The 25,442-nt window shown below is 41.8% G+C and overlaps 1 protein-coding gene across 1 annotated transcript in view; it reads left to right on the top strand.

Annotated features, from left to right (window-relative positions):
* Pmi (Transmembrane protein Pmi) overlaps positions 1-25,442 on the top strand; it is a 171,493-nt gene that overhangs the window by 11,515 nt on the left and 134,536 nt on the right. The window contains exon 2 of the mRNA XM_080286177.1: positions 15,434-15,651. Coding sequence (XP_080142303.1) covers positions 15,434-15,651 — 218 coding nt within the window. The remainder of the gene's footprint in view (positions 1-15,433; positions 15,652-25,442) is intronic.

The raw sequence follows: 25,442 nt of genomic DNA, 5'->3' as shown, positions 1-25,442 counted from the left end.
ATTAGGATGCAAGTGAGATGGAGGAATAGAAGAAGGGAAAGACGAGAGGAAGGAGTAGTTGCAAGGAGAGTGGAAAGGTTACAAGAGGATGAGAAAAAGGCAGAGTATAAGAGAGAAGTGGAGGAACGATTGGGCAAATATGAATTGGAGCAGATGGGAGACGTGGAAGGTGTGTGTAAGATATTTACAGAAGAAATATGTGCAGCATGTGATGTGGTGTGTGGAAGGAAGAGAAGGCGGAGGGGGTACAAGGAACAGCGTGGTGGACTGAAGAGGTGAAACAGGCTGTGGCACAAAAGAAGAAAGCATACAATGAATGGGTGAGAAATAGGGGCGTGGAAGAAGTTGAGAGGCGGAAGAGAGAGTTATATGTGGAAAGGAAGAGAGAGGTGAAAAGATTAGTAAGAGAGAGTAAGAAGAGAGTGGATGAGGAATTTGGAAGGAATTTGAGTGTAAAGTGGAGGGACTGTAAGAAAATGTTCTGGAGAGAAGTGAAAAGAGTAAGACAGGGTTGAAGTGAAGTTAGCAGGGGAGTGAAAGATAAAAATGGTAGATTACTAGTGGAGAAGGGAGAAAAAGTGAGCAGATGGAGAGAACACTTTAAGGAATTGTTGAACGTAGAGGATGGAAGTAATGCAAGTATAAGTGGCTGGGGAATGGCTGGGAGAAGGAGGGAGGTGAGAAGACAGGAAGAAATCAGTAGGATAGAAGTTGTGGAAGGAATGAAGAAAGTTAAATCGGGGAAAGCCCAGGAATTGATGGAGTGTGTGGTGAAATGCTGAAGCATGGGGGAGAGATAGTAGTAGAATGGATGTGGAAGATGTGCAGATTGGCCTGGGAGGAAGGTAGAGTCCTGGAGGATTGGAAGTCAGGTATAATTATTCCCTTGTACAAAGGAAAAGGGGAAAAAGAAGTGTGTGGTAATCATATGGGCATTTGTCTTCTTAGTATAATTGGAAAAGTGTATGGTAGGATACATATTGACAGAGTTAGAGAAAGAACAGAGAAATTAGTTGGAGAAGAACAGGGAGGCTTTAGGAAGGGAAGAGGTTGTGTAGATCAGATATTCATTCTTAGATCTCTAGTGGAAAAGTTTCTAGAGAAGGGAAAGAAGTTGTATGCGGCTTTCATGGATTTGGAGAAAGCATATGACAGGGTGGATAGACAAGGATTGTGGAAAGTGTTAAGAATATATGGAGTAGATGGGAAGTTGTTGAATGCTGTGAAGAGTATGTACGATGGTGCGAAGGCTGCAGTGCGTGTGGATGGTGAACTAAGTGAATTTTTCTCTTTGAAAGTTGGTTTGAAACAAGGATGTGTCATGTCTCCATGGTTGTTCAATCTGTACATGGATGGGGTAATAAAAGAGGTACAAGGTAGGGTAGTGAATGTTGGAGTGGCCCTGGTGAGAGAGGATAGTGTTTGGAAACTCCCTGTACTGTTGTTTGCAGATGATACTGTGTTGTTGAGTGAAGACGAAGGGGAGCTGCAAGGCTTGGTGGATGAGTTTGAGAGAGTGTGTAAGAAACGGAACCTAAAGGTGAATGTAGGGAAGAGTAAAGTGATGGTCTTTGAGAGAGGTGAAGTTAGTGAATGTACAGCGAGGTTAGATGGTGAGGAATTGGAAAATGTGAGTACGTTTAAGTATTTGGGTAGTGTGATGAGTAAGGATGGAGGTTTGGAGGGTGAAGTGCTTGAAAGGGTACAGCAGGGAAGAAAGGTTGCTGGTTCCTTGAAAGCAGTGATAAGAAACAGGGAAGTGAGCATGGAAGTGAAAAAGTTACTACATGACAGTATTGTGATACCAACTCTAACGTACGGAAGTGAAGCTTGGACATTGTTGGAAGGACACAAGTCAAGAGTGAGAGCAGTGGAAATGAGTTATTTAAGAGGAGCCTGTGGAGTCACATGGAGAGACAGGCTGACGAATGAGGATATAAAGGAGCGTTGTGGTGTTTATGTGGATGTGATAGGAAGCGTTATGAGGAACACAGTGAGGTGGTTTGGCCATGTGGAGAGGATGGAGGGCGAAAGACTGACGAAGAGAGTGTATGTGAGTGAGGTGGAGGGGGGAAGAGGGAGGGGGAGGCCAAGGATGAGATGGAGGGATGGGGTGGAGAGGTATATGAGAGAGGGGGGTGTGAGTTGGGAGCAGGGCAGTGAAATGGCGGGGGACAGGGCGACTTGGAGGCGATTTGTTTGTGGCCACCCCAAACGGGATTGAGGCCTCTGGCAATAGATAGATAGATAGATAGTTTATAAATATAACGCTCCACCATACCAAATATCAAGAGGATGTGTCATTTTAGTTTAACAGGGCTACCAATTTGAACATTTTTCTTTTCCTTCCAAGGACATCTTTAATCATACCGAAGGGAAAGAAAAATCCTTCAAAGGGACGGAAAAGTTTAGGGATGGAATTATTTTCAAGAATATGGCTCTTAGTTCTCATTGGTTTACATTGATATACAGTAAGTCCTCGTGTTTGGACACATTTTACTTCGATGCCTCATTTTTCGCGCAAGAAAAAAGTTTCCGAGTTGTCTCACAATTCACAAATTTTCCCACAATTCAATGCTCCCAGCCGGCAGCCGACATTCAGCTGACGATGCATACCGATGATCAGTCTAGGCACTGTCCATGTTTCTATGTAGCAGTTTTCCATGATCCTTATAAAGGAGGTCCAGCGGGGCAGTAGACACACGTGAGTTTGTTATTGTTTATGATTGTAATGTACGATCTTCAGCCGTGTCATGAATACACAGCGGTTCCAGCTGGGCAATAGACACACGTGAGTTGTTATTGTTTGTGATTGTAATGTACGATCTTCAGCCGTGTAGTGCTGCTATTTCTTAACAAGAATCGTTACATGTTTCTCGCAACACTATTTTTGTTTTGATGGACAAATACCTGAATGGATGTAAAAATAAAGTTTATCGATATTTAACCCCTACACCGCGGGCATGTTTACCGATGTTTTGCGTGTGCCGCGGGGTTATTCGGGCTCCGACAGACTCTCAATAAATATTTGCCAAAGATCAGTTATTAGTCCTAGAATATTAAAATTATATATGCTTATGGCACATACCTTCAGCTTTCTCCTGGAATGTTTGTTGAGCCTTTGTCAGTTACCGTAGGACTTGTGGAGACCTCTGAAGTTGGGTAACGAAGTCTCCACTTTACACTTCCCGACAACCCGCAATATGATTACCACAGCCAGATATTAACACTATAAACACTACTCTATGATTTTCAAGTAGTTTGGGATCCATACTCCAAAAAAAAAAAACACTGTGAAGGCAATGAAAATTATGAGCGCGTCTGACCGCTGCACTTGCGCTAGTTCGCTCTTGGTACTCTGTCATTTATTATTCATAAAACCCCTCACACTTTATATTTCTATTACTATATAACACTTATTTATATCTACAGTCTTTATCCATAAGTTTCCTTCAGTAGTATTAGTTTATTGTCACTGTAGGGATTCAATTTCTTTCAGTAAAATACGTAGCATTCACTTTCTCGTCCTGTATACTAGCATTGAGAGTGAATGTCACTTTCATCTTCACTCTCATAACTCATAGTATTCAAATATGCTAGAGTGAAATTTTCACTTTCATTACTCCTAGGGTATATACCCGTATTCTTATAATACTACTCATTCATATTTCTATTTACGTTCTCTATTTTATTTACGTTATTTACATTTCTATTTTATTTACACTGTTATGCACTGTCACTTGAAGTAACTTATAAAACTATTTTCCATTGTTCACTTATATTTACATTCATTACTTTCACTTGCTGTTTACACATTATTTACAATTCCACTTGCACTGTTTTACTCAATAGAAAGATCGTAGTCACTCTTTTATCAATTGTCAGCCCTTTACCTCTTTCCACACGAGGTTTAGTAGGGGGTAAAGGTCACAGGGCCCTTTGCATGGGGGTGAAAAAGGCCCTGAAGTCAGCAAGAGGAACAGACGCTTACCTCCTCTTTGGAAGATGAGAGAGAACTGATAAGGGAGGGCTGGCCCGGGTAGAGGCCTACTTAGGGGATATTCAGTACTACCAACGTAGCTCTTGAAACAGCTATGTATTTCACTGAAATGATTGGCAGGAAATCTAGACAATACATTATAAATTAGGTAGTTCCAGGTGAATGTAAATATCACTTAGGCTTCTCCCTTCCCTCCTTATATGTACAGTAATCACTCCAATATCCGGATTAATAGAGCCATCGGTAGGTTCGGTTATTGGTTTCGTCCGGATATTGGGCCCCAGCTTATGGACTTGTACTTATGGACCCTAACTCAGAGAAACACCTATACAACTCCCTCTGGACATGCATAGCACCTATTTAACACCCAAATCACACCAATAAGGCACATAAATGACTGAAATAAATGCAAAAGAAACATAAAATGAGGGTTTAGAAGTATGTTCATACATTAATAAACATTCTGGTACTTATGGACCCTAACCTAGCCTAACTCTGAAAAACACATTCCTACTGCACATGCATGAGGTAAGTATAGTATGGAAAAAAGTACAGTATGAAACATTCTGGTAAGTATAGTATGGAAAAAAGTACAATATGAAACATTCTGGCAACTTACAGCAAGTCCCTGGCCACCTCGATGAATAACCACCTCCTCTCGGACTCTGACAGTAAGAACGATTTCCTGAAGCACTTGCAGTACACTCTTCCTGAAGTCTTGCACTGAACTTAGTCAATAACACACAGAAGTCCGTTCTCTTCACAGTGTTCACTTTAGTCCAAATAATGTTCCATTAAAATTTTGTGTTGCACATTAACTTTTCCCAATTTTTTTTTATTTTCTAAAGCCAAAACAATGAAGGTTAGTTACATTAAATTTTGTTTCCACTGAGTCATTTCTCTCATTTCGAAAACCTTAACACAACACACCGTTTTTTTCACTGCACAACACTCAAAATTCCCGTGTGGTCTAGTGGAGAAGTTCTTGCTGTTTATTCACTGTCAGAGTCCGAGAGTATCACTGGCAGGCGACCAAGGGGTGCATCGCTGGGTCGTGGTGATGGTGTACCGACTACAGAAGACTCTGAAGAAAGCCGCAAACTCACATCGAGCGGTGACTCCACTGTAGCTGATGTGCTGGGCTGTGGCTCGGAGCATGAGGGCCTGTCTTGGGGAGGCAACGGAGTGGAGCCAGGGCTGGGCACAGCGGGGGTCACGGGCCTGAAAAAACTGTCAATTGTTGACTGACACAAGGACCGACGATTCTGGCGATTGATGATGCGCTGCCTGAAAGCACGCACTTCCTCCACAAGTCCCAAGCGCCCCATCTCCCTGTCGCAGTCCAGGTGTTCCAGGTAGTCTAGGACGAACTCTAGATGTTCCCGGAGTGCGCTCAGCTTGGGGATGGCTGGAGTAGTGTCCTGCTGAGAGGAGTCCGCATCATTGTCGCCTTCGTCGTCGGAATCTTCAAGTTCGGGACTGACTCCAGCAACCGAAGACGCGATCTCGATATCAGACAACGTCTGATACCCAGGATCGCCCTCGTCGTCGTCCAACCACTCATGTACATTGTCCACATCAACAACGTCGCCGTGCGTACGTAGCCGTGCATGGAAGTCATCCACATCAAAGCCCAGAAAATCGTACTCCACATCTGTTCCGAGAAGCAGACGAGACCAACCATTTTGAAGAGTTTTCACAGGGACTTCCTTCCATGCACTAGCCCAGTTGTACAGCGCAGACTTGATGTTGTAGCAGCGAAGGTTTTCCAAAGTCCGCTTGCCTCGAGTGTCACGTCCTTCCCTGCGCTCGTCCTCGTCCTCGAGAACAACCATCACCTCGTCCAGGAACTTCCGACGGTACAGGCGCTTTGTTGCCACGATCACTCCTTGGTCCATGGGTTGAATGAGAGCAGTCGTATTAGGTGGCAGAAACATGCACCTAATACGGCCATTCTCAGCAACCAAGTCCTTGTCGCACGGGTGGGCAGGTGCATTGTCGAGCAGGAGAGCCTTTACCTGGTCGCGAGGGATTCCCAGTGTCTTCGTCTGGTACTGGATGACCTCCTTGACGAAGTGACGGTGAAACCAGTCTTTGAAAATCACAGCTGTGAACCATGCTTTCAAAGAATGGTACCATACGACAGGAAGGACATCCATCACCCCACGAAGGCACCGAGGCTGCTTTGCACGGCCAACAACAATGGGCTTAAGCCGGTGCATGCCGTTAGCACTGGCACAACACAAAGCAGATATCCGTTCCTTAGAAAGCTTGCGGCCAGGTACACGCTTCTCCGTCTCCTCGGCTAGAGTGTTCGTTGGCAGCGAGCGATAGAATAGGCCAGTTTCGTCTGCGTTATAGACTTGACCGAGAGTGAGGCCCTCCCTGTCGATCAAGCCTTTCACCTTGTGCCGAAACTTGTCAACTTCATCCTCGTTAGCGTCCAATGCTTCGCCATGTGCTTTACGGTTAGTAAGGCCATGTCGCAACTTGAACGAGGGCGTCGTGAAGCCTTGCAAACTTCTCAGCAGCAGCCTTCAGCTCCGTTCCACGTACCATCACACCAGCTGCATGTTGCTGTCGGTACCAAATCAACGTGGATCGGTCGATTTCTGCAAACTTGGGGGTAAACATAACCTTCCTTTACACGTTGCGTTTGCTTCTCGACGAGAAGTCAGCCGTGTACTGCATGAGTTTGTCTCGGGAACGTTTGATATCGAACAAAGTCGACCGGGCCAGGTTAAGCTCGCGGAGAATGCGTGAAGAAGACCAACCCGCATCAGCTTTCTCCAATATCTCCCTCTTCTTTTCCAGAGTCAACACCACTCTCTTCCTTTTCTCAGGTGGTGGGGCCATCATCACACACACTAAGAGGAGGGCCGAGAGCAGCAGGAGGTCTTGCAGCAAGTACGGCACCACCACAAAAGCGAGCACGTGGGCAGCCATTACGAAGAGCGTAGGTCCAGTCGCGGTGAGAGACAGGCGGGAAGTGGGGAGGATGCAGCGGCGCTCTATCGGACGTCGGAGGAATGACGAACCAAAACAATGCTCTTCCACGGCGCGCCCGGCAAGTTCAAATTACGGATGGCAAAAAATCGATTTTTTTTTTTTTAATTTTTTTGGGTTTTCGGACCATTTTGGGAATGTTGGATCCCAGGACGATAAGGTCCGGGTAGTGGGGATGTTCGGTTATTGGGCGTCCGTATATTAAAGTGATTACTGTATATTTATTACGTAAATAGATTATATGGCATATTTCAAAGAGAAAAAAACAGCGAAAATTAGCGAGCGAGTGCACGTGAGGTGTTGTCAGGTGATAATTAGCCAATTCCAGGTGTATGGCACTCTCACTTACCTTATTTCTTTCTTGTATATATTATTTGGTATAAGAATAGGGCATAGGGCTTATTTCAATGGATGAAATCAGTGAAAAATTCCAGGGAAGATTTACTTAGCATAGCACGGCTGGGCAGGCGAGAGGATAGGGTAATGGAGGGGGGGTAGGGAGGGGAGTCAAGAATGGGGAGAAATGGCTAAATTGTCAACAATGGATGGGACTACAGATGAGATTAGGAGTGCCATTTAGTGTTGGACATTGGCAGTACTGATAGATGATACAAGCCACCACTTGAAAGCCTGGGCGAATTCAAAATAACACAGAATCACAAAAGCGACGCCTCGCGGTATGATCCCTTGCTCCCGAGCGTCACGAAAGTGACGCCCCGTGGTTAAGGGGTTAAGGAAGGAAAGAATAATCTGTCCATCTATCTATTGCCAGATGCCTTAATCCCATACGGGGTGGCCACAGACAAATCGCTTCCACGTCACCCTGTCCCCCGCCATTTCACTGCCCTGCTCCCAACTCACACCCCCATCCCTCATATACCTCTCCACTTCATCACTCCATCTTATCCTTGGTCTTCCCCTCCCCCTCTCCCCGTCCACCTCACTCACATATACTCTCCTCGTCAATCTCTCACTCTCCGTCCTCTCCACATGGCCAAACCACCTCAGTATGTTTCTTCTAACGCTTCCTATCACATCCACATTTACACCACAACGCTCCTTCACATCCTTCTGTGTCAGTCTGTTTCTCTTTGTGACTTCACATGCTTCTCTCAAATAACTCATTGCCACTGCTCTCACTCTTGTCTTGTGTCCTTCCAACAAGGTCCAAGCTTCACTTCCATACGTTAGAGTTGGTATCACAATACTGTCATGTAGTAACTTTTTCACTTCCATGCTCACTTCCCTGTTTCTTATCACTGCTTTCAAGGAACCAGCAACCTTTCGTCTTTGTTGTACCCTTTCAAGCACTTCACCCTCCAAACCTCCATCCTTATTCATCACACTACTCAAGTACCTAAACATACTCACATTTTACATTACCTCCCCATCCAACCTCACTGTACATTCACCGACTTCACCTCTTTCGAAGACCATAGCTTTATTCTTCCCTACATTCACCTTTAGATTCTGTTTCTTACACACTCTCCCAAACTCATCCACCAAGCCTTGCAGCTCCCTTTCGTCTTCACTTAACAACACGGTATCATCTGCAAACAACAGTACAGGGAATTTCCAAACACTGCCCTCTCATTAGGGCCACTCCAACATCCACTGCCCTACCTTGTATGGTATCTCTTTTATAACCCCATCCATATACAGATTGAACAACCATGGAGACATGACACATCCCTGTTTCAACCCAACCTTCAAATAGAAAAATTCACTCAGTTCACTATCCACATGCGCTGCAGCCGTAGCACCCTCATACATACTCTTCACAGCATTCAACAACTTCTCGTCTACTCTATATATTCCTAATACTTTCCACAATCCTTGTCTATCCACCCTGTCATATGCTTTCTCCAAATCCATGAAGGCCGCATACAACTTCTTTCCTTTCTCTACAAACTTCTCCACTAAGGATCTAAGAATGATCTACACAACTTCTTCCCTTCCTAAAACCTCCCTGTTCTTCTCCAACTAATTCCTCTGTTATTTCCCTAACTCTGTCAATAAGTTTCCTACCATATACTTTTCCTATAACACTAAGAAGACAATTGCCTCTGTGATTACCACGTAAATTTTTTATTCTTTTTGACTATATTACAGCCTTTCTACCTTGTAGCAGTGAGTAAAATAATGTTGTTATAATTTCTCCCTTCCTTTTAGTGACAAAGAGGGCACGTAAAATGACCGGGGTTTAATTGACCTACTTTGATGTCGAAAATTAAATAATCTGGTGAAAAGTGGCAGCTTTTCCTTGGTTAGTGACATCTGGAACTAGCCTATCCACTCTCAACACACCTTCACTTGCCACTCAAGCCAGTCTTCACTTTATTTCTTGTAAGGATTTTCGGTGTTGCAGCTCTTTATAACAGTTTTAATGTCTTTTCAGGTACATGTTTGTTGTGTTATGCTGTTTTAGCACTAGTAAACACTCTTCATTTAATTTTGGGTAGGGCCTGTTTGGTGTTATAGTACTTTCTGATAGGGTAGGTACATGTCCCACCGGAACGCTTCTCTATTTTTCCCATTGATTCTTAACTTCACAATTCGATGTTTAGCATTTCACGTGGTTTTGGCAGAACATCCGCATCGCGAAAAACGAGGATTTACTGTACATCACAATCGGGCTAAAGCCTAGCGTCTGCATTTTTTTTTTTTTTACAAAGACTCCTTTATCGATCACATTCGGCATCTAGCATAATCCTGAAAAAGGATCGATCGATCCTGTTAGTACCTTAGGGGTTAAAGGAGAGATTTGTCTCCTTGCATTGCCTTTTGGTCGTTGGAACAAAAATGTCTCAAAACCACTCCAGCACACATGATATTGCACACCCAGTCGAGATGTGCATCCAGTGCACAACCAGATGCCCAATATTTTTGTACTGCAATGCTGGCTGTACAAACTTATGGATGACCAAAGGCTTTATCATACAGTCGCCTGTGGCACTGCAGCAAACAGTGAGGTATGGTGCTGTCAGGACGCCTTGAATCCATGCTCCAAGGTTTCCTTCCCTTTTAGGAAGGTGTTATAGGGAAGGCACTTACTGTAATAAAAAAAAAAAAAAGTTTCATCTATGATGATTAAAGTCATTCCTCGGTATGCAATGGGGTTATGTCAAGTGAAAAATCGCATAATGATTTATCATATACAGTAAACTCTCAGTTGTCCATTGTCACAATATTCCGCCCAGCGCAGTATCTGGCGCTGCTGGCTTGGCTTTAGTAAAGCAATATCCAGCGAAATTATGCAATATCTGGCATTGAGGTGTATCATCCAGCTTGTAAATGGTAGTCAACTGGTGCTGTATTAGTGTGTTGTATCATTACTTTATTGTATTTTATGCTTAATTTTCATATTTTACTCATGGGAAAGTTTTTAGGATAGAGGCTCGAGACGGATAGTAACACAATATCCGGCTTGACACCGAATATTGAGCCGATGGAGGGAACTGTGCAATATCCCGCATTTTTCTTTAACCGGCATAGGGCTTGATTGAATTACACCAGCTAATTGAGAGTTTACTGTACCAAGGTTGATATAATATGTTTACTGTAGAGAGGATAGGGAGGGGGCCAAAGACCACTGAATCTAAAAACTCACTCTCTCTCTCTCTCTCTCTCTCTCTCTCTCTCTCTCTCTTAAAAAAAAAAAAAATAGCCCTTTATATTTGCCAATGGTGCCTTCAGTAGCACCACACTTTCCACTAGGAGTAGCATCATTGCCACACATGATTTGCAAGTCACAAGTTGCAGAAAATGTTATCACTCCACGTAATATCGCACAATGCACCATTTGTTGCACACTTTCACTGTTATTCGGCAATAGCAGTGATGTTTCATTGGCCTTGCATGCATGAAATGGAATGATTGGGAGAGTCAGAGCAAATATAAATACTGGGTGGCTGTCTTGGCTTAAACATCTGACTGTTGGCTTGTGTGGGAGGCACCACGTATGCATGGGATTGTCATACACAGCCACCACAATTATTGTATAAGCGAATTTTGCCATTATTATTGCGAAACTGGACATAACTTTTACTTCATCTTACTATTGGTTTATCGCATACCAAACTGACATATACCGAGGTTTTATTGCACTTGGTCCAATTTGTAGCCCCCCATCCTCTACCACCTTCCTGAAGAAGGTAGGAAAATCTTTGGTCAAGGCTGCATCCTCATGTTCACCTCACCACAAGCCCGCGCATGGCACAGCTCCTAACAAGTGCAGAACTTAATGAATCAGCCTATGCTTGCTGTAAGGGGTGGAGGATTCTTCACTCTAAATATTTGGGCCACTTTTGGCAAATTACATTGCTGTCCACAAGCATGTCAATCTCTTATTGGACTCATATGTCTTGTACACCACATTTTCCGTTTCAACAGCACTTGATTTCTCATATATAAACGCATCCCAACATCCTGGCCATGTGCTAGTTGCACATCTCCTTTGATTTTGTCATTGTTCTTATGTATGTTGCAGACATTAGACTCATGAGTGTCATACCTCAGCACTGTCAATCATGTGGTTTGATGTCGAGTCATCACAGTGTTTTTCCTCCTAGCATTGTGAGAACCCACCAAAGCCTGCCTCTACCTCCACTGGTAACCAGTGTAGAACAGGCAGAAAACATCATTCATTAATTAGTACTGTCAGGGCAACATGGGACAAGGATCATGCCAGATATTCACATGAATCCACCAGGGGTCAAGGTCAGGTGGCTGAGACAGAGGGGGACAGAGGGAAAAGGAAGAGGATTCAGAGTACACTTGTGCATCTGGCACATTTGGCAGTCATATTGACATATGTCGCCATTCAGGGCTTTTGAATGTCAGCACCTGGCAGCCCTTATTTTGGGGGCCAGGTTCTGGATTTTCCCCATGCATATCAATTTTTTTGCCATTAATATCGATTATGGGTAGGGTGTATCTGTCCACTCAAGTGGTGTTTAGTTCATATGGGAAACTGCCCAAGTGGTGGGGTTACTGAATTAGTTAACAGTACAGTACCTGATAGATATGAGTTTTGTGTTTGGTGTTTAGTATTACAAGGTTCATCAGGTTTGTGTTATGAGTGTATTGCAAGATGAATTATGAAAAATTGTAGGTGGGGGCACTCACCAGTGTAGTGCTGCTATGGGTGTCTGCCCTTTCCTCTCTTCCTCCCTTCCTCTTCTGTCTTTCTTTCCTTCATTCTTTCCTCTTCCTTCTACCTTCAGATGACTTTACAATCCCTTTTCTGTCTTTCTTTCCTTCACTCTTTCTTCCTCCTTCTGCATATGGGTGACACTACACTGAGTGATAAGCCAGATGGTTTCCTGTACACTAGGAAACCACTTACTGTGCTGGATGGTGCCCATATTACCAAATAATGGCACCTAGTGGTTTGGTGAGTAATTAAGGTACTCCAGTCGGATTTAGCCTGTGTTGGTTTATATCCAAAGAGTGGTTGGGGTTTTATTGTGTCCACGTAATGCCACTCAGGGATGAGTGAGGCTGGTCACTCTCATCTTAAATATCAGGACCAACTTGCCTAGCCCCAGGCTCCTGTGCTCCTCATGGAGCGATATAGGATTGGATGATAGATGGATGGATGTTGCAAGGTGATGCCACCCAGTTTTTGTCATTCATTTGAAAATTTCCATCCCCAACCTAGATCATTAGATTGTAGAATTTCTTTAGGTCTGGGTATTTCCTCAAGTTTTATGGACTAATGTCTTCCTTACAAAGGTATGAGAGTAAACATGGATAAAAGAGTAGCTAATGATGATATCTAGGGCAGGTGGTGCTACTGTCATAAGAGAAGTATGGCCATGTACAGTTTGCCATGAAGGTGTGGGAAATAAACCCATTAATTATAGTGTTTGTGATTAGTGGGTGCATAAGAGATGTAGTGGTATTAGGGGTAGGTTGCAAAATGATACTGATTTTTAGTGTGAGGTATGTAAAGGAGAGCACAGAGAAGGAAAGAGGAGGGAAAGAATTAATCTTGCTGGAGAATGTCTTGAGTTTGTGTAGGAGTATTTTTATTTTGGAGATATGTACTGCAGGTGGGGCTGGAGCTCACCCTTTAGCAAGGGTAAGGAGTTGCAAGAATAAGTTTAAGAATTTATTGCCTCCTGACGTTGAGGGGGCTATCCCTCTGTGCTTAGGAATCCTTGTGTGCAGCATGTATGAGGAGTGTAATGCTGCACAGTAATGAGACTTGGGCAGTAGGGGAAGAGGATATTCATAGGCACATGCTGCAGAGATGAGCGTGATCAGATGAATGTTTAATGTTTCCTTGAATGACAGGCCTGGAGGTATCAGGATTGTGAGTGAAAAATTGAGAGGAAGGATGGGATATGAACATACAGTATTAGTAATGTGATGAGAAGGGGAAGATTGAGATGGTTTGGGTATGTGGAAAGGCTGGAGGATGACATGCAAATGAAAGGTTTGAACATTGAGCATTGAATTGCTAGAGGCAGACCAAAAAAGCGTGGGACAGGGTCATACAGTGTGACCTTGGTGATAAGGGACTGAATAGAGAGGCTGCTAGAGATCAAACGGTTTGGAGAGCTGCCATTAGGAGACCAAGGCCATTGCATGCAAGCATGTTTTGGCCTTTATAAATGAAACAGTTCATACACACCATTAGCTCCACTCTCACCAAAAAATTCTCTTAATACATAACACCTAAGTTTGATGAGTATAGGAATGAGCTGAATGAGGCTTGTAATCTCAGAATGGTTGGTATACCTGATGCAGGTGAAGTAACCATCTGTCGTATGCTCATTTGCTGCCCAGCAAGTACCACTGAAACAAACAATACCATGTTACAGTACAGTACACTCAAGAGATCTGTCTTCAACTTCTTTAATTTTACCAGATGTCATACTGCTCACAGTGTTTTTGGAGAGAGTGTACCATACAGACCTATTCCATCCAGATTACAGTAGTAGTAATGTCAAAGAGAAACTAAGTTCAGTTACCTGTATAATGTACAGGATATAAATTTCATGTGGTATTTGTACTTTGCCAAATACTTTCAGTCAGTTTGCATTTTTGGACAGCCGTAAAGTTTTGGAATTTCCTTTTGCCAGCTCATTTAACTTCAATGCTTTGTGAAATGTGCTGGCAAATGAATGTCAACAATAGTGAAATTCACATTGAAAGAATATTTGACCTGGATTTTGTTACACTGCCACGTTGTCATGCTTGGCCAAGTAATACGATCTAGCTATATTAGCTAATCATGACCTGTAGTTTAGGGTAGGTTTAGAATAGGTTAGACCTGTACCAGAGTTAAGCTAACCTTTCAAACCTTACCTAAGAGATCAGAACTGAATTTGCCATTAAATGTTACACTGCTTAGCTAGGCAGACAATAATTACTTAGCCTAATGAGGTTAGAACACAGTTGGCAGTTAAATGCTGCACTGCTTTACTTGGTGGACAGTATTTATGTACTGTAGCGCTCATCCAACACAAACTCGCTGCTGCCTCAGGTAATATTCCACTGGAAGTTAATTTTCATTAGTGAGCACCCTTCATAGAGAATAAAAGATAGTCTGATAAGAGATACACCAGATGGCAAAAAGAAATCCTTCAGTTTACTACCCCAAAAGCCTGGATTGATCATAATATCCCCGCTAGATCAAACCTGATTCTCTTCACATGCTTTGTAGTGTATCCGTGACATGATGATTTCACTACAGTACTCATTCGTTAGCTATCTTGTCATTGTCCCGGCTTTTGGAATAAGTTGGTTCTAATACAGTACAATATAACAAAGATATAAGAACTTGAAGTCAAGATTTGAGTGGATTATGACAGTACATGGTAAATGAAAAATGTTAACTGCAGAAGCTACTGGTACCTATATTTTTTAATTTGTAATGAGTTACAGGTATTACCCTACCTAACAGTAAGTGTAAATGGTTATAAAACCATTAGGAGAAACAAGATAAATGATACGTCAGTACTGGTGAGTGTACTTTACACCAAGTAGCACTGTAAGGATACTTGTACACTAATCTTAGCTGACACTTGTATAAAAATGAAAAGACCCCTTCCTTATTTTGACACACTAACTTTGCAGATATACCAAATATGCCTTGTACATATTTTGTCTATACCTTATACATATTTTGCCAACTTATCCCTCCTCCCCCCCCCCTTTAAAAAACACAGTATTTCCCAGTAGTTGTGTATTAAGTTACCATAATTATTACCATACCCCATCTTCCCATTACAATACAGTATATCATTGAGGTGGGTAGGATCATGAAATGGGAAAAGGAGAATACAAATGCCAGACTTTCATAACAGTGTGCCCAGTGAAAATGATAGTAGCCATACATTCACTCATTATTCATAAGATGATGATGATAAAGATCATCTCCATCGTACAATTATTTATTACAAGTACAATCCTCAGGGATGCCGGCTCTCAGATTGCCATAATCCGTGAAGTATACGACAGTGACACAGCCCATGAAACCTTTGAGCTTGAACTGGAGCGCGCTTTGGAGAGGTGCATTCCTACCATCGTCATTGAACCAACCACACTGGGTGACGAGACTGCGCGATGGATTGCTGTAGGTAACTGCCTCCACAAGACTGCTGTCCTGGCTGGATTTGGAGCAATAACTTCAGGTACAGTTATCTGTCTTGTTATGTGTTACCAGCAGTGGTGGGCAGCGCAAACGAAGAAGGACTTTGCGCAAGCGCAAAGCGCAATCCACAGATCACTACCTTGCGCAAGCGCAAATGTGCAATCTGACAAATATTTAGCTTGCACAATGTCGCAAAGCGCAAGCTCAAACCATTTGCATATGTTTTTGGGAATTACTGAAAAATATTGAGATATTTGAATAAAACAGCATACCTACTTACTTTTATTTATTATTATTATTTTCTATTATTTGTAATTTGTGCAAGTGCGCAATATAATACTTAGCTTGTGCAATGTCGCAAAGCGCAAGCACAAATCATTTGCATATATTTGTGGGAATTACTGTAAAATATATATTGGTATAATTAAATAAATTACTAAATTAGCAACCTGCCCACCACCCGCGGTGACTGAGGTACAGTAGGTCATTGTCCGGGAAAAACAGCCTTTATTTACCAAGGCATTGGCAAAGATCACGTGATTACTGTATCATCAACTCTCTCTCCGACAGAGGAGGGAGGGAATAGAGAATAAGAGAGAGAGGAGGGAAGGAATGGAGAATAAGAAAGAGAAGAGGGACGAAGTTTATGCCTTATCTCCTCATTCGAAGGGACGCTTCTTTGCCATTCCCGTATTCTCTCTCTCTCTCTCGTTTTGTCAAGACAGTTTATTTAATAATTCAATATGGATATACAATAGCATATGTAATTCGTTACAAAAAATAAAAAATCATGAAAACAGAGTATTTAAATCAAATATCCCCAGCCTAATAAATTATTAGGCTGTGGATATTTGATTTAAATACAGGTAACTCGCACGGAACACGAGGGTTTCGTTCCTACCGTGCCGTGTTAGGTGCGAAATCGCGTATATTTAAACTATTCCGTATTTTGCTCCCTAGACCCCCCAAATGCGTTGTTTTGCTGTTATCTGTCACTAGAAAGCACTTTAAGTGGTTAGAAGGTTTATTTAATGTTATAACTCACAAATACAGTACTCCTGAGCAAAACTTCAACACACAAATACTGTACGTAAACACAAGGAAACATTCCGACGCCGATCATAGGTAATAAATTAGGTTAACTGGTACCAGTGCTTTAACTTACAAGCACATACCAGAACAGTACATATTTAACTTAGAAATGCAGTACTGTGATATCGAATGATTTCAGTACATAATCTGTTAGGAATGGCTGGAAAAAAAAATGTTATGAATACATTTTCACCTTTTTGATATATGTTTATGGTAGTTTCGAGTTATTTTTTACGTTATCGTTGTACCCATGCTTGGAAAAGGGAGCGAAAGAGTTGAATTTTCAGTCCTAAATGAGAAAACTGCACGTCCTCCAAGGCTAGACTCTGCCACGGGAGAATAAAGTGGAGGGTCAGTCCGATTAGCAATAAGGAAGTTGTGTCACAACTTCCAGCTCCCACACCACGAGAATGGCTAAAAATAGAATCGTAATGCAGTTTCAGAACTAACAATAAGTCTAATTATTACGAATACAGATACAAAGCAGAAATAAATACGTTTACAGACAGGGAAAACGTATTTCTTCCGTCATAACATGTTCATCTTTCTCAATCATTTTTCGTTCATCTTTATCATTTTACCTTGTTATTTTCGCAATATATATTGCTGTCTCGTAAACAGGGTGGTTGTTTGTGTTTTGCAAGGGAGGAAAAAGGTTGTATTTTCTGTCTGGGTCGAGATAATGGGTGTAACTATGTGTGGTTAGGCATGGCCACGAGCGAAAAAATCGTACATCCACCCATCACGATAGCAGGTGGTGAACTGACGGTTACGTGACAGATGATACATGAGACGGTGAAGTCAAGGTCATGTCCCAGATTTTCGTTCACTTCCCGAAAGTTTTCACAGTTTTCTACAAGTTGCAAACCATTACAGCAAACCTGAGCAAATAGGTAAAGATACCAAGACAAAAATGTATTTTTCTCTTATTATAAGTCTTTAACGAACAAACAAACAAAAGGCAATATTCCGACGCCGATCATGGGTAATCATATAAATCAGGTTAACTGGTTACAAGGCTTTATTTAATGCTTTAATTGCTTAAAAGTACATACCAGAACAGTAAATATTTAACTTACAAATACAGTACTGTAGAAAAGCAGTACAGTAAGAATTTAACGAACAAACAAAAAAGGCAATATTCCGACGCCGATCATGGGTATTCATATAATTCGGGTTATCTGGTTACAAGGCTTTATTTAATGATTTAACTTTATTTAAGTGCTTACAAGTACAGTACATATGAGAACAGTAAATATTTAACTTACAAATACTGAACAGACTGTGGAAAAAACGAACAAATAAAAAAGGCAATATTCTGACGCCTATCAGGTAAACTGGTTATAAGACTTTATTTCTTGCTTTAACGTTATTTAATAGTACTTTAAGTGGCACATAAACTTACCAGAACAGTACAGTACTGTAAATATTTAACTTACAAATACTGTGCTACTGTACTCGGGAATGTCTCACTCACTGAATAATTTCCCGCCTAGATCGTCACGTAATCAAAACAAACCGCGCGCTGCGGTGACGTTCGAGGATTTGATCTTTCAAAGGCCTCTCCTGCGTTAATTTGTAGTTTTCATAATGGTTTTTTAATCTTACGTTGTCTTATATGTATCCCAGCCCTTACCGTGTATAATTGCGAGCGCGTTCCGTGAGATCGTGTTCCGTGCGAGTTACCTGTAATCTGTTTTAATGGTTTTTGTAAGGAATTGCATATGCTAATCTTAATAAATAATGTATATTTATTATTATTTACTAATAATAATAATTTAAAATATATTAAAAATATGAGGGAGGGAGGGGTGAGTTGGGGGGAGGGGAGTCAAATGGTGGGTGACAGAGTGACTTGGAGGCGTTTTGTCTGCGGCCACCCTTTGCGGGATTAGGGCGTCGGGCTATAGATAGGTAGATAGATAGAAAAATACATTATCTCTGTTGAAGCATATTAAGAAATGCTACTACCCCCTTCCCTCCCGCCTCCCCCCACCAAGCACTAACCCCACCCTCGCGACCCGCCCCGGCCTCCCCCATCCATTGTCCAGCCATGCGGGAAGCTCCTAAGACCACGTGTCCCCTGGAAGACCACGTGTCCCTTGGATTGCTCAGTGCGCAGTCCACAGGGCAGGTGCGCAAGCGCAAATTTAGTTGTGCAAGTGCAACTAAGTTTGCGCTTGCGCACCTGCCTTTTCATGTGCGCAAGCGCAAAATTGCGCATGGTCTCGTGCGGTGTCCAATGCGCAAATGATATCACCGGAGCGCAAGGGTGCGCAATTGTGCTTTGCGCAAGTGTTTGCGCACCTGCCCAACACTGGTTACCAGTACCGTATTTAATGTCATTACCGTATCCCTTTGGATACGGATGAGAGAATACTGTATGGTACTATCCATGTATTCCTTGTATGTCATGATAGGTGAGAAAGAACCAGGAGAGTGGGCTGGAAACCCCTCATAGAAAAGATGTAGCATCCTTGCCAGGAGGCACCTAGAGCACAGGTATTCTCATACCATTCTAACTGATGTCCCTTATTCAGGGTCCACTCATCTGTTACAAAAATCATAAATTGAGTTAATTGTTAAAACTTTTTTTTTTTGTTTTCCAAAATTTTAGTTAGGTGGATACTGTATTATGTAGTACAGAAAGTTTTATAATTACTGTGTAAAATTATGATCAGTGACTTTGTTTGGGATAAGCTACAGTTTTCGAGTATTACAATTTAAGTTTTTATCCTTTAGCTATATTACATATTACAGATTGATGTGGCTGCTGTTTCATTAATATATGATTCACAGTACATCACTATATTTTCACTGCTGTAGCTACAGTAGTTGTACTGACAGAAATATGAAACAGATTAGCTACCATTTCTTGAATCTCTGCACATTGTCTCAAGTTACCTTTGTTGATTTAGATAATACTTTGCACAGTTTATGATGCTGTTAAACAACTGAGTACAAATGATTGTACTGCCAGCTGTGCAACATTAGTTAAATTACATCATGTTACAGTAAGATACTGGATATATTTTATGTGTCTGATTCTGGGCATTTGATTTGACAACCAGTTCCCTAGTGCTTAGCACTCCCTCTATGGGTCACACTTGTTCACATAGGCTACCACTGAAACACTAATGCCTACTCTCCATTTTGAATTCATGTTAGGGCTGAGTCATTCAGGACTGGTGAGGATGCTTTATGACATGTTGGTGGGTCTTGTGGAAGATCATTAAAGTCTGTTTTAACAAAATTCAGATAATCAAAATATTCCCTTCTGGAGCCTGGGACTGAACTCTCATTTTCACAATAGACCACTTCTCTAACCATTTAACATGACAATGATGATCTACTCTCCCCTTTGAGAGGCTAACGCATTGCCTTTCTTAGGAGAACTCTTACTGGAGCATGAAACACTTTGTGACTAGATTTCCTTCATGACATCAACCAGCAGTCCTTGAGAAGAATCAAACATGTGACCCCTTAATGGACAGCATGCACTCCAACCCACTTAGACCACCTGACCGTCACCTCCCTCATATGAATGTATGAACCATTTACTGAAAATCATTGATAACTCCTTTTTTCATGCTTTAATTTTTTTGTTTCTTGATCACACTCACCCTTCTTTGATAGTGATAAAATGATGATTAGTGAAGGGATGTGTGGTCCATTTCAGGGGGCACTCAGTTTATAATTCTTTTTTTTTCCTCAGCTTTTCCATACATTCACCCATCATCCAATCCTATGTCACCCCATGAGGAGCATAGGAACCCGGGGCTAGGCAAGTTGGTCCTGACACTTTGCGAGTGACCAGCTTCGCTCGTCCCTGAGTGGTATTACATGAGCAATAAACCCCAACCACCCCTTGGGTATAAACCTACATAGGCTCAGTCCGATTGGAGCACCTTAATTACCCACTAATCACCAGGTTCCATAATTTGGTTATATGGTTACCACCCAGCATAGTAGATGGTTTTCAGGTGTACAGGAAACCATTTGATGCATTGCTCGGTGTAGAGTTACCCGTAGGCAGAAGGAAGAGGAAAGAATGAAGGAAAGAAAGACAGAAGAGGGAGTGTAAAGTCACCCGTAGGCAGAAGAAAGAGGAAAGAGTGAAGGAAAGAAAGACAGAAGAGGAAGGATGGAAGAGAGGAACGGGCAGACACCCAAAGCAGCACTACATCGAGTGAGTGGATGGTGAGCGCTTCCACCTACCTATGCACCCCATTTATTTGTGGTAAATGGGATTGTAATAATGATAAGGTCTGAGTGAGATAGAAAGCAGGACTTTAGGATTACATAGTAAATTAATTTTGATATAATAAGGATATTTGGATAGATAATTTCGAATTTAACAAGAACACTGTAAAATTGTCCAAGGGCAATTTTGATAAAGAAAAACTTTCCACAGCCATTGTCTACTAGAAGCCAGGTTATAAAGGGACCTGGAGACCAAGGTCACAGATTTTTTGCATGTCACCTTAGATCATCACAGTCTGTAAGTCCACCAAGTTTGGTGGCTCTAGCATTAATCTTTCATGGAAAATGAGGTGACATTTGGAAAACTCCCAATTTTTTACTTAGGCGAGGTCAGGGTCACTGATCTTGTGCATGTCACCATAGGTCATTTCAGTCTATAAGTCCACCAAGTTTGGTGAGTCTAGGTTTAATCCTTCACAGACAGTTTTTTGACGAGTAGCCCATAGCACTAGTCAAGCAGGGTGGTACTCCCAAGATGGATGGAAAGTTGATGACAGGGAGAGCTGGAGCTCCCATTTCATCAGCCCTCGGGACTAGTTCCTGACCATCCCCCATTGCTGAACTTTTTCAGTGTTTCAGTAACAGAGAGTAGGCCAGCATACTGTCATAAAAGACTTTGTAGTTACTTGTAGTAGAGTTATATATATATTAGACTTGTGGACGAGCGGTTGTTATACTTGAGTAGCTTTGTAAGTAGATAATCTTCTTTCCCATTTGTCGTGCAATGACAGGAGAGGTAAAGAATAGTATTGGACTATTTTTATTTGTCTTGGAAAGATTAACAAGTCTCTCACACAGAGCGAAGTATAAAGTAGAGTCCCGCTAGCTATCTCTCTGTCTCGCTCTCTCTGTCTCTCTCTCAAGTTGCTAAGCCCTTCTCCCTGCGACCTGTCTGTTCTATGGCTAGCTTCCTTCTGAGCTCTCTTTCCTAAATTCTGGTGAAACAGGAGTTGTATCACGTGTGTTCCTTGTGATTGGAAAGTTCTAGAAGCCTGTGTGTGAGTATGTGTGTATGTGTGTTCACCTGGTGATCGCTGACCAACTAACTGCATCATCTCCTGACTCCTACTTCCTAGTCTGCTGTCAGCTTTTCCTCAGTGTAACTTGCAAGATCATTTCCCATTCCCAGGCTCGCATAGAGCTGTCTATCTATCTATTTATCTATCTATCTATTATGATTTGTAATTATAATATGGAGTCCTAATATATGCTCGGTCACGCGAAAATGGCGTACCATCGACAGTTAATAGTCATAACATATTAATACATATTATATACTCATTATAATGAACTTTAAGCTAATTAAGTGAAATACATAATATTGTAAAAGTAACATAATTGTATGAATATTGTATACATATAATATTTATAGTAAATAGTGATTATTCAGTAATATTACATTTTAAACAAGCTGTATACATATTTGAATAAATGCATTAAAAGTAAATTATTTAACTGTAATACAGTATGTACTTGGGTTATTGTAGTGAAATGCATACATGCAAGAAAAAAAAAAATAGTTTAAAATTAAGATTATGGTAAGAGTTATTAATATTTCATTTAAAGATAATGGTACTGGTATGCCATACATGGGTCATTCTTCTTTGTATGTTTTTTTTTTTTTTTTTTTTAACTCAACCCTCGGCTATCACGGGTTCCGCTATAGCGTATCTCGCTATCACGCCTATATAAAAAACTACCCAAATACCTTTATCATGCACTAAATGCCTGCTATCGCGCATCTCAAATGTTCGAAAATTTCATAAAGGCCAGGCTCCAGTGCGCCGCCATGCCAACAAAAGCTTCACTCCGTGATTGGTCGTGTGACGTCAGCGCCAGCCGAGCGCTGATTGGCCGCCCGACCGAGTCTCCTGCCCGCCAAACCATTCAAGTGCATGCCCTCAGACCGTGAACAGTGATAGCGAGAACAATAACTTTTTTTATGATATGACCATGGCCAACGTACCCCCTCCCCGTCCCCCTACCATCAACCAACATAATGCTGTGGCACCTGGCAGGGAAATAAAGAAGAGGAAGAACCTAAGTTATGCAGATAAACTGGAAATGTGAAACTTATAGAGAATGGTGAGACCAAGCGAAGTGTGGGGAAGAAACACAACATCAGTGAATCAACTGTGAGGGGTATTTATAAGAATCGTGATCACATCATAAAACATGCTCATTTTTAGACTATTATATATTAATATGTGGTACAAAAAAGGTATCTTAGGGGTAAATATTGAGGTCATGGCACCAGTTAGAATTATTACCATAAGTTCTTCAATTCGGCTATCACGGTTTCGGCTATAGCCCAGCCATAGCGGGACCAATTGGGAGTGATAGCAAAGGGTTGAGTGTATATATATAATTAATACTATATACAAAATATGTACACTTCATTCAGTGGGGTTAACTTGGATGTTAACTCACCCCCCACTAAATTGAGTCCAAATTAGCAATTCTTGCATGCATTCTGTGCATTGCGAACAGCAGTACTGCAACTACAGTGCAGACGATTATAAAGACAGTAGGTGCTGGGCTATACACATAATATAGGTTGAACATACTCAAACTCAAATCTTCCCAGGGCTTCATTGTTTCATTGATCAGCTGCATAGTTTCAAACTTAGGTGAAGTCAACTTAATACTTGTGCTCATGTTTAAGTTCATATCAGGCAGTGGGTGGAAATGTTTGTGTGTATGACTGAGAATGGCGTAGTGATTGATGGTGGATAAAGTAGACATGGCTGGTGTAAATACCGCACAGTAGTCTGGTGCTATGTATAATCCTGATGCTGATGTATGAGATGGTGGTATATCTGGACAGACTATGTAAACTGATGTGTTATGAGGGAAATAAAAAAACTGGGAGTGTCCAATGCGTTGATGGTGTACAAGTTTATCTGGAGCAGACGTGAAGTTGCAGTAATGATGAATATTGTCATTTCTGATGATAGCCATTTCACAAGGGACTGTATCAGTGGGCTGAAACGTGAAAATGTACGCAGGACAAAGATGAACAGCATGTAAGGATGTGCGGCACTTTCGTTCAATCGTTGATTCACTTGCGAAAGTGACAGTGTCCCGTCTCTTGGAGACCATGATGAGTTCGGTGTCTGTGTTGATGTTGATGATGACCAAAGTGTTGTTATTTTTATAGGGGAAGGGATGTATTTGGTATACTGTGAACAGGTCTTCAGTTATGAATGGTACATGAACTACTACTCATGTTGGTGTTAGTGTTGCTTCTAAATATGGGTAATATTGCATGAATTCCCTACTGCGGAACAACGGCTTCAATTTATGTTTATGTATGCCTTGACTAACTATCTGACGTAGCTCATGAACTGAGAGTAAGTCAATTGTGATCTTGCCATCACCAGCATTCGAAATTCCTTGCATAAGTGCCCTGAAACGATCTCTAGCGTTCTCTAATTGTAGTAGAATCGTGTCAATATGTTCTGTGATGCTGAACTTTTTCAGTGTTTCAGTAACAGAGAGTAGGCCAGCATACTCTCCAATACAAGTTTCTTTAACTTTCAACATCAAACTACATGCACATTACACACTACACATCCTTTTCAAAATTAACCAAAAATGTCATCGTTTAACCAAGCCTCAGAGTACCCGGGAGGGGGGGGGACCATAAATGCCCCCACCATCCGACCCTCTCCCGCGATGCGTCAGCAAAATGCCAAGAACCACTGTCTGACTCACTCCTTCATTTCTGCAACATTTGTGGCCTTTCCTCTAACTCTCTCTGTTAAGCACCATCTCTTCTCCTGTAAACCTCACCTTCTCTTCCTAACTGAGACTCAGCTGTTTGAGGCAACTGATAGCAAACCCTTCACTGTATCCTCCTACTTTGTCTAAATCATTTAAAAGCCAAAGGTGGCAGTTGCATATATGTACACATCAACTTAACATGCTCTCGTGTTCCTGAACTTGATTCTTCTGAATTGTCTACTGTCTGGGTTTGGTTTTCCTGTCGTTCTCTGACTAAGTGTACCTGTGCTGTTTATGTATCCCCTAATTCTACTGACTATGAAAAATTCTTTGACTATTTTACTTCCATGATAGAACACATCCTATCCATTTTCTTTTTTCTGAAATCTCCACTCTAGGAGATTTCAGTGTTCACCACCAGCTTTAGCTCTCCTCTCCTTTCACAGATGCACCTGGTGAACAAGCCTACATCTTTTCTATCGTTAACCCCTTAAACGCGGCCGTGAACAGTCAAACCCCCCCCCACCCGAGTGGCGGGGTTGTATCGCGGTCTGAGTATCTGTAGTAAAATATTAGCCAAAAATCAGAGATTAACCCTAGAACATTATACTTGGTATGGCAGATAGTACTTACATTCAGCTTTCTCCAGAGACAGGTGTTGAGCCTTCGTGGACTACCCAAGGACTTGTGGAGACTTGCAAAGTTGAGTAAACAAATCTTCACTTTCACACCTCCAGCAACCCGGTTTCC

The sequence above is a fragment of the Coenobita brevimanus genome, chromosome 110 (assembly GCF_032717465.1).
Source record: "Coenobita brevimanus isolate Jiangsu-jjx chromosome 110, ASM3271746v2, whole genome shotgun sequence".
In the NCBI taxonomy this organism is placed as follows: Eukaryota; Metazoa; Arthropoda; class Malacostraca; order Decapoda; family Coenobitidae; genus Coenobita; species Coenobita brevimanus.
This window is presented reverse-complemented; position numbering and strand designations above follow the sequence as displayed.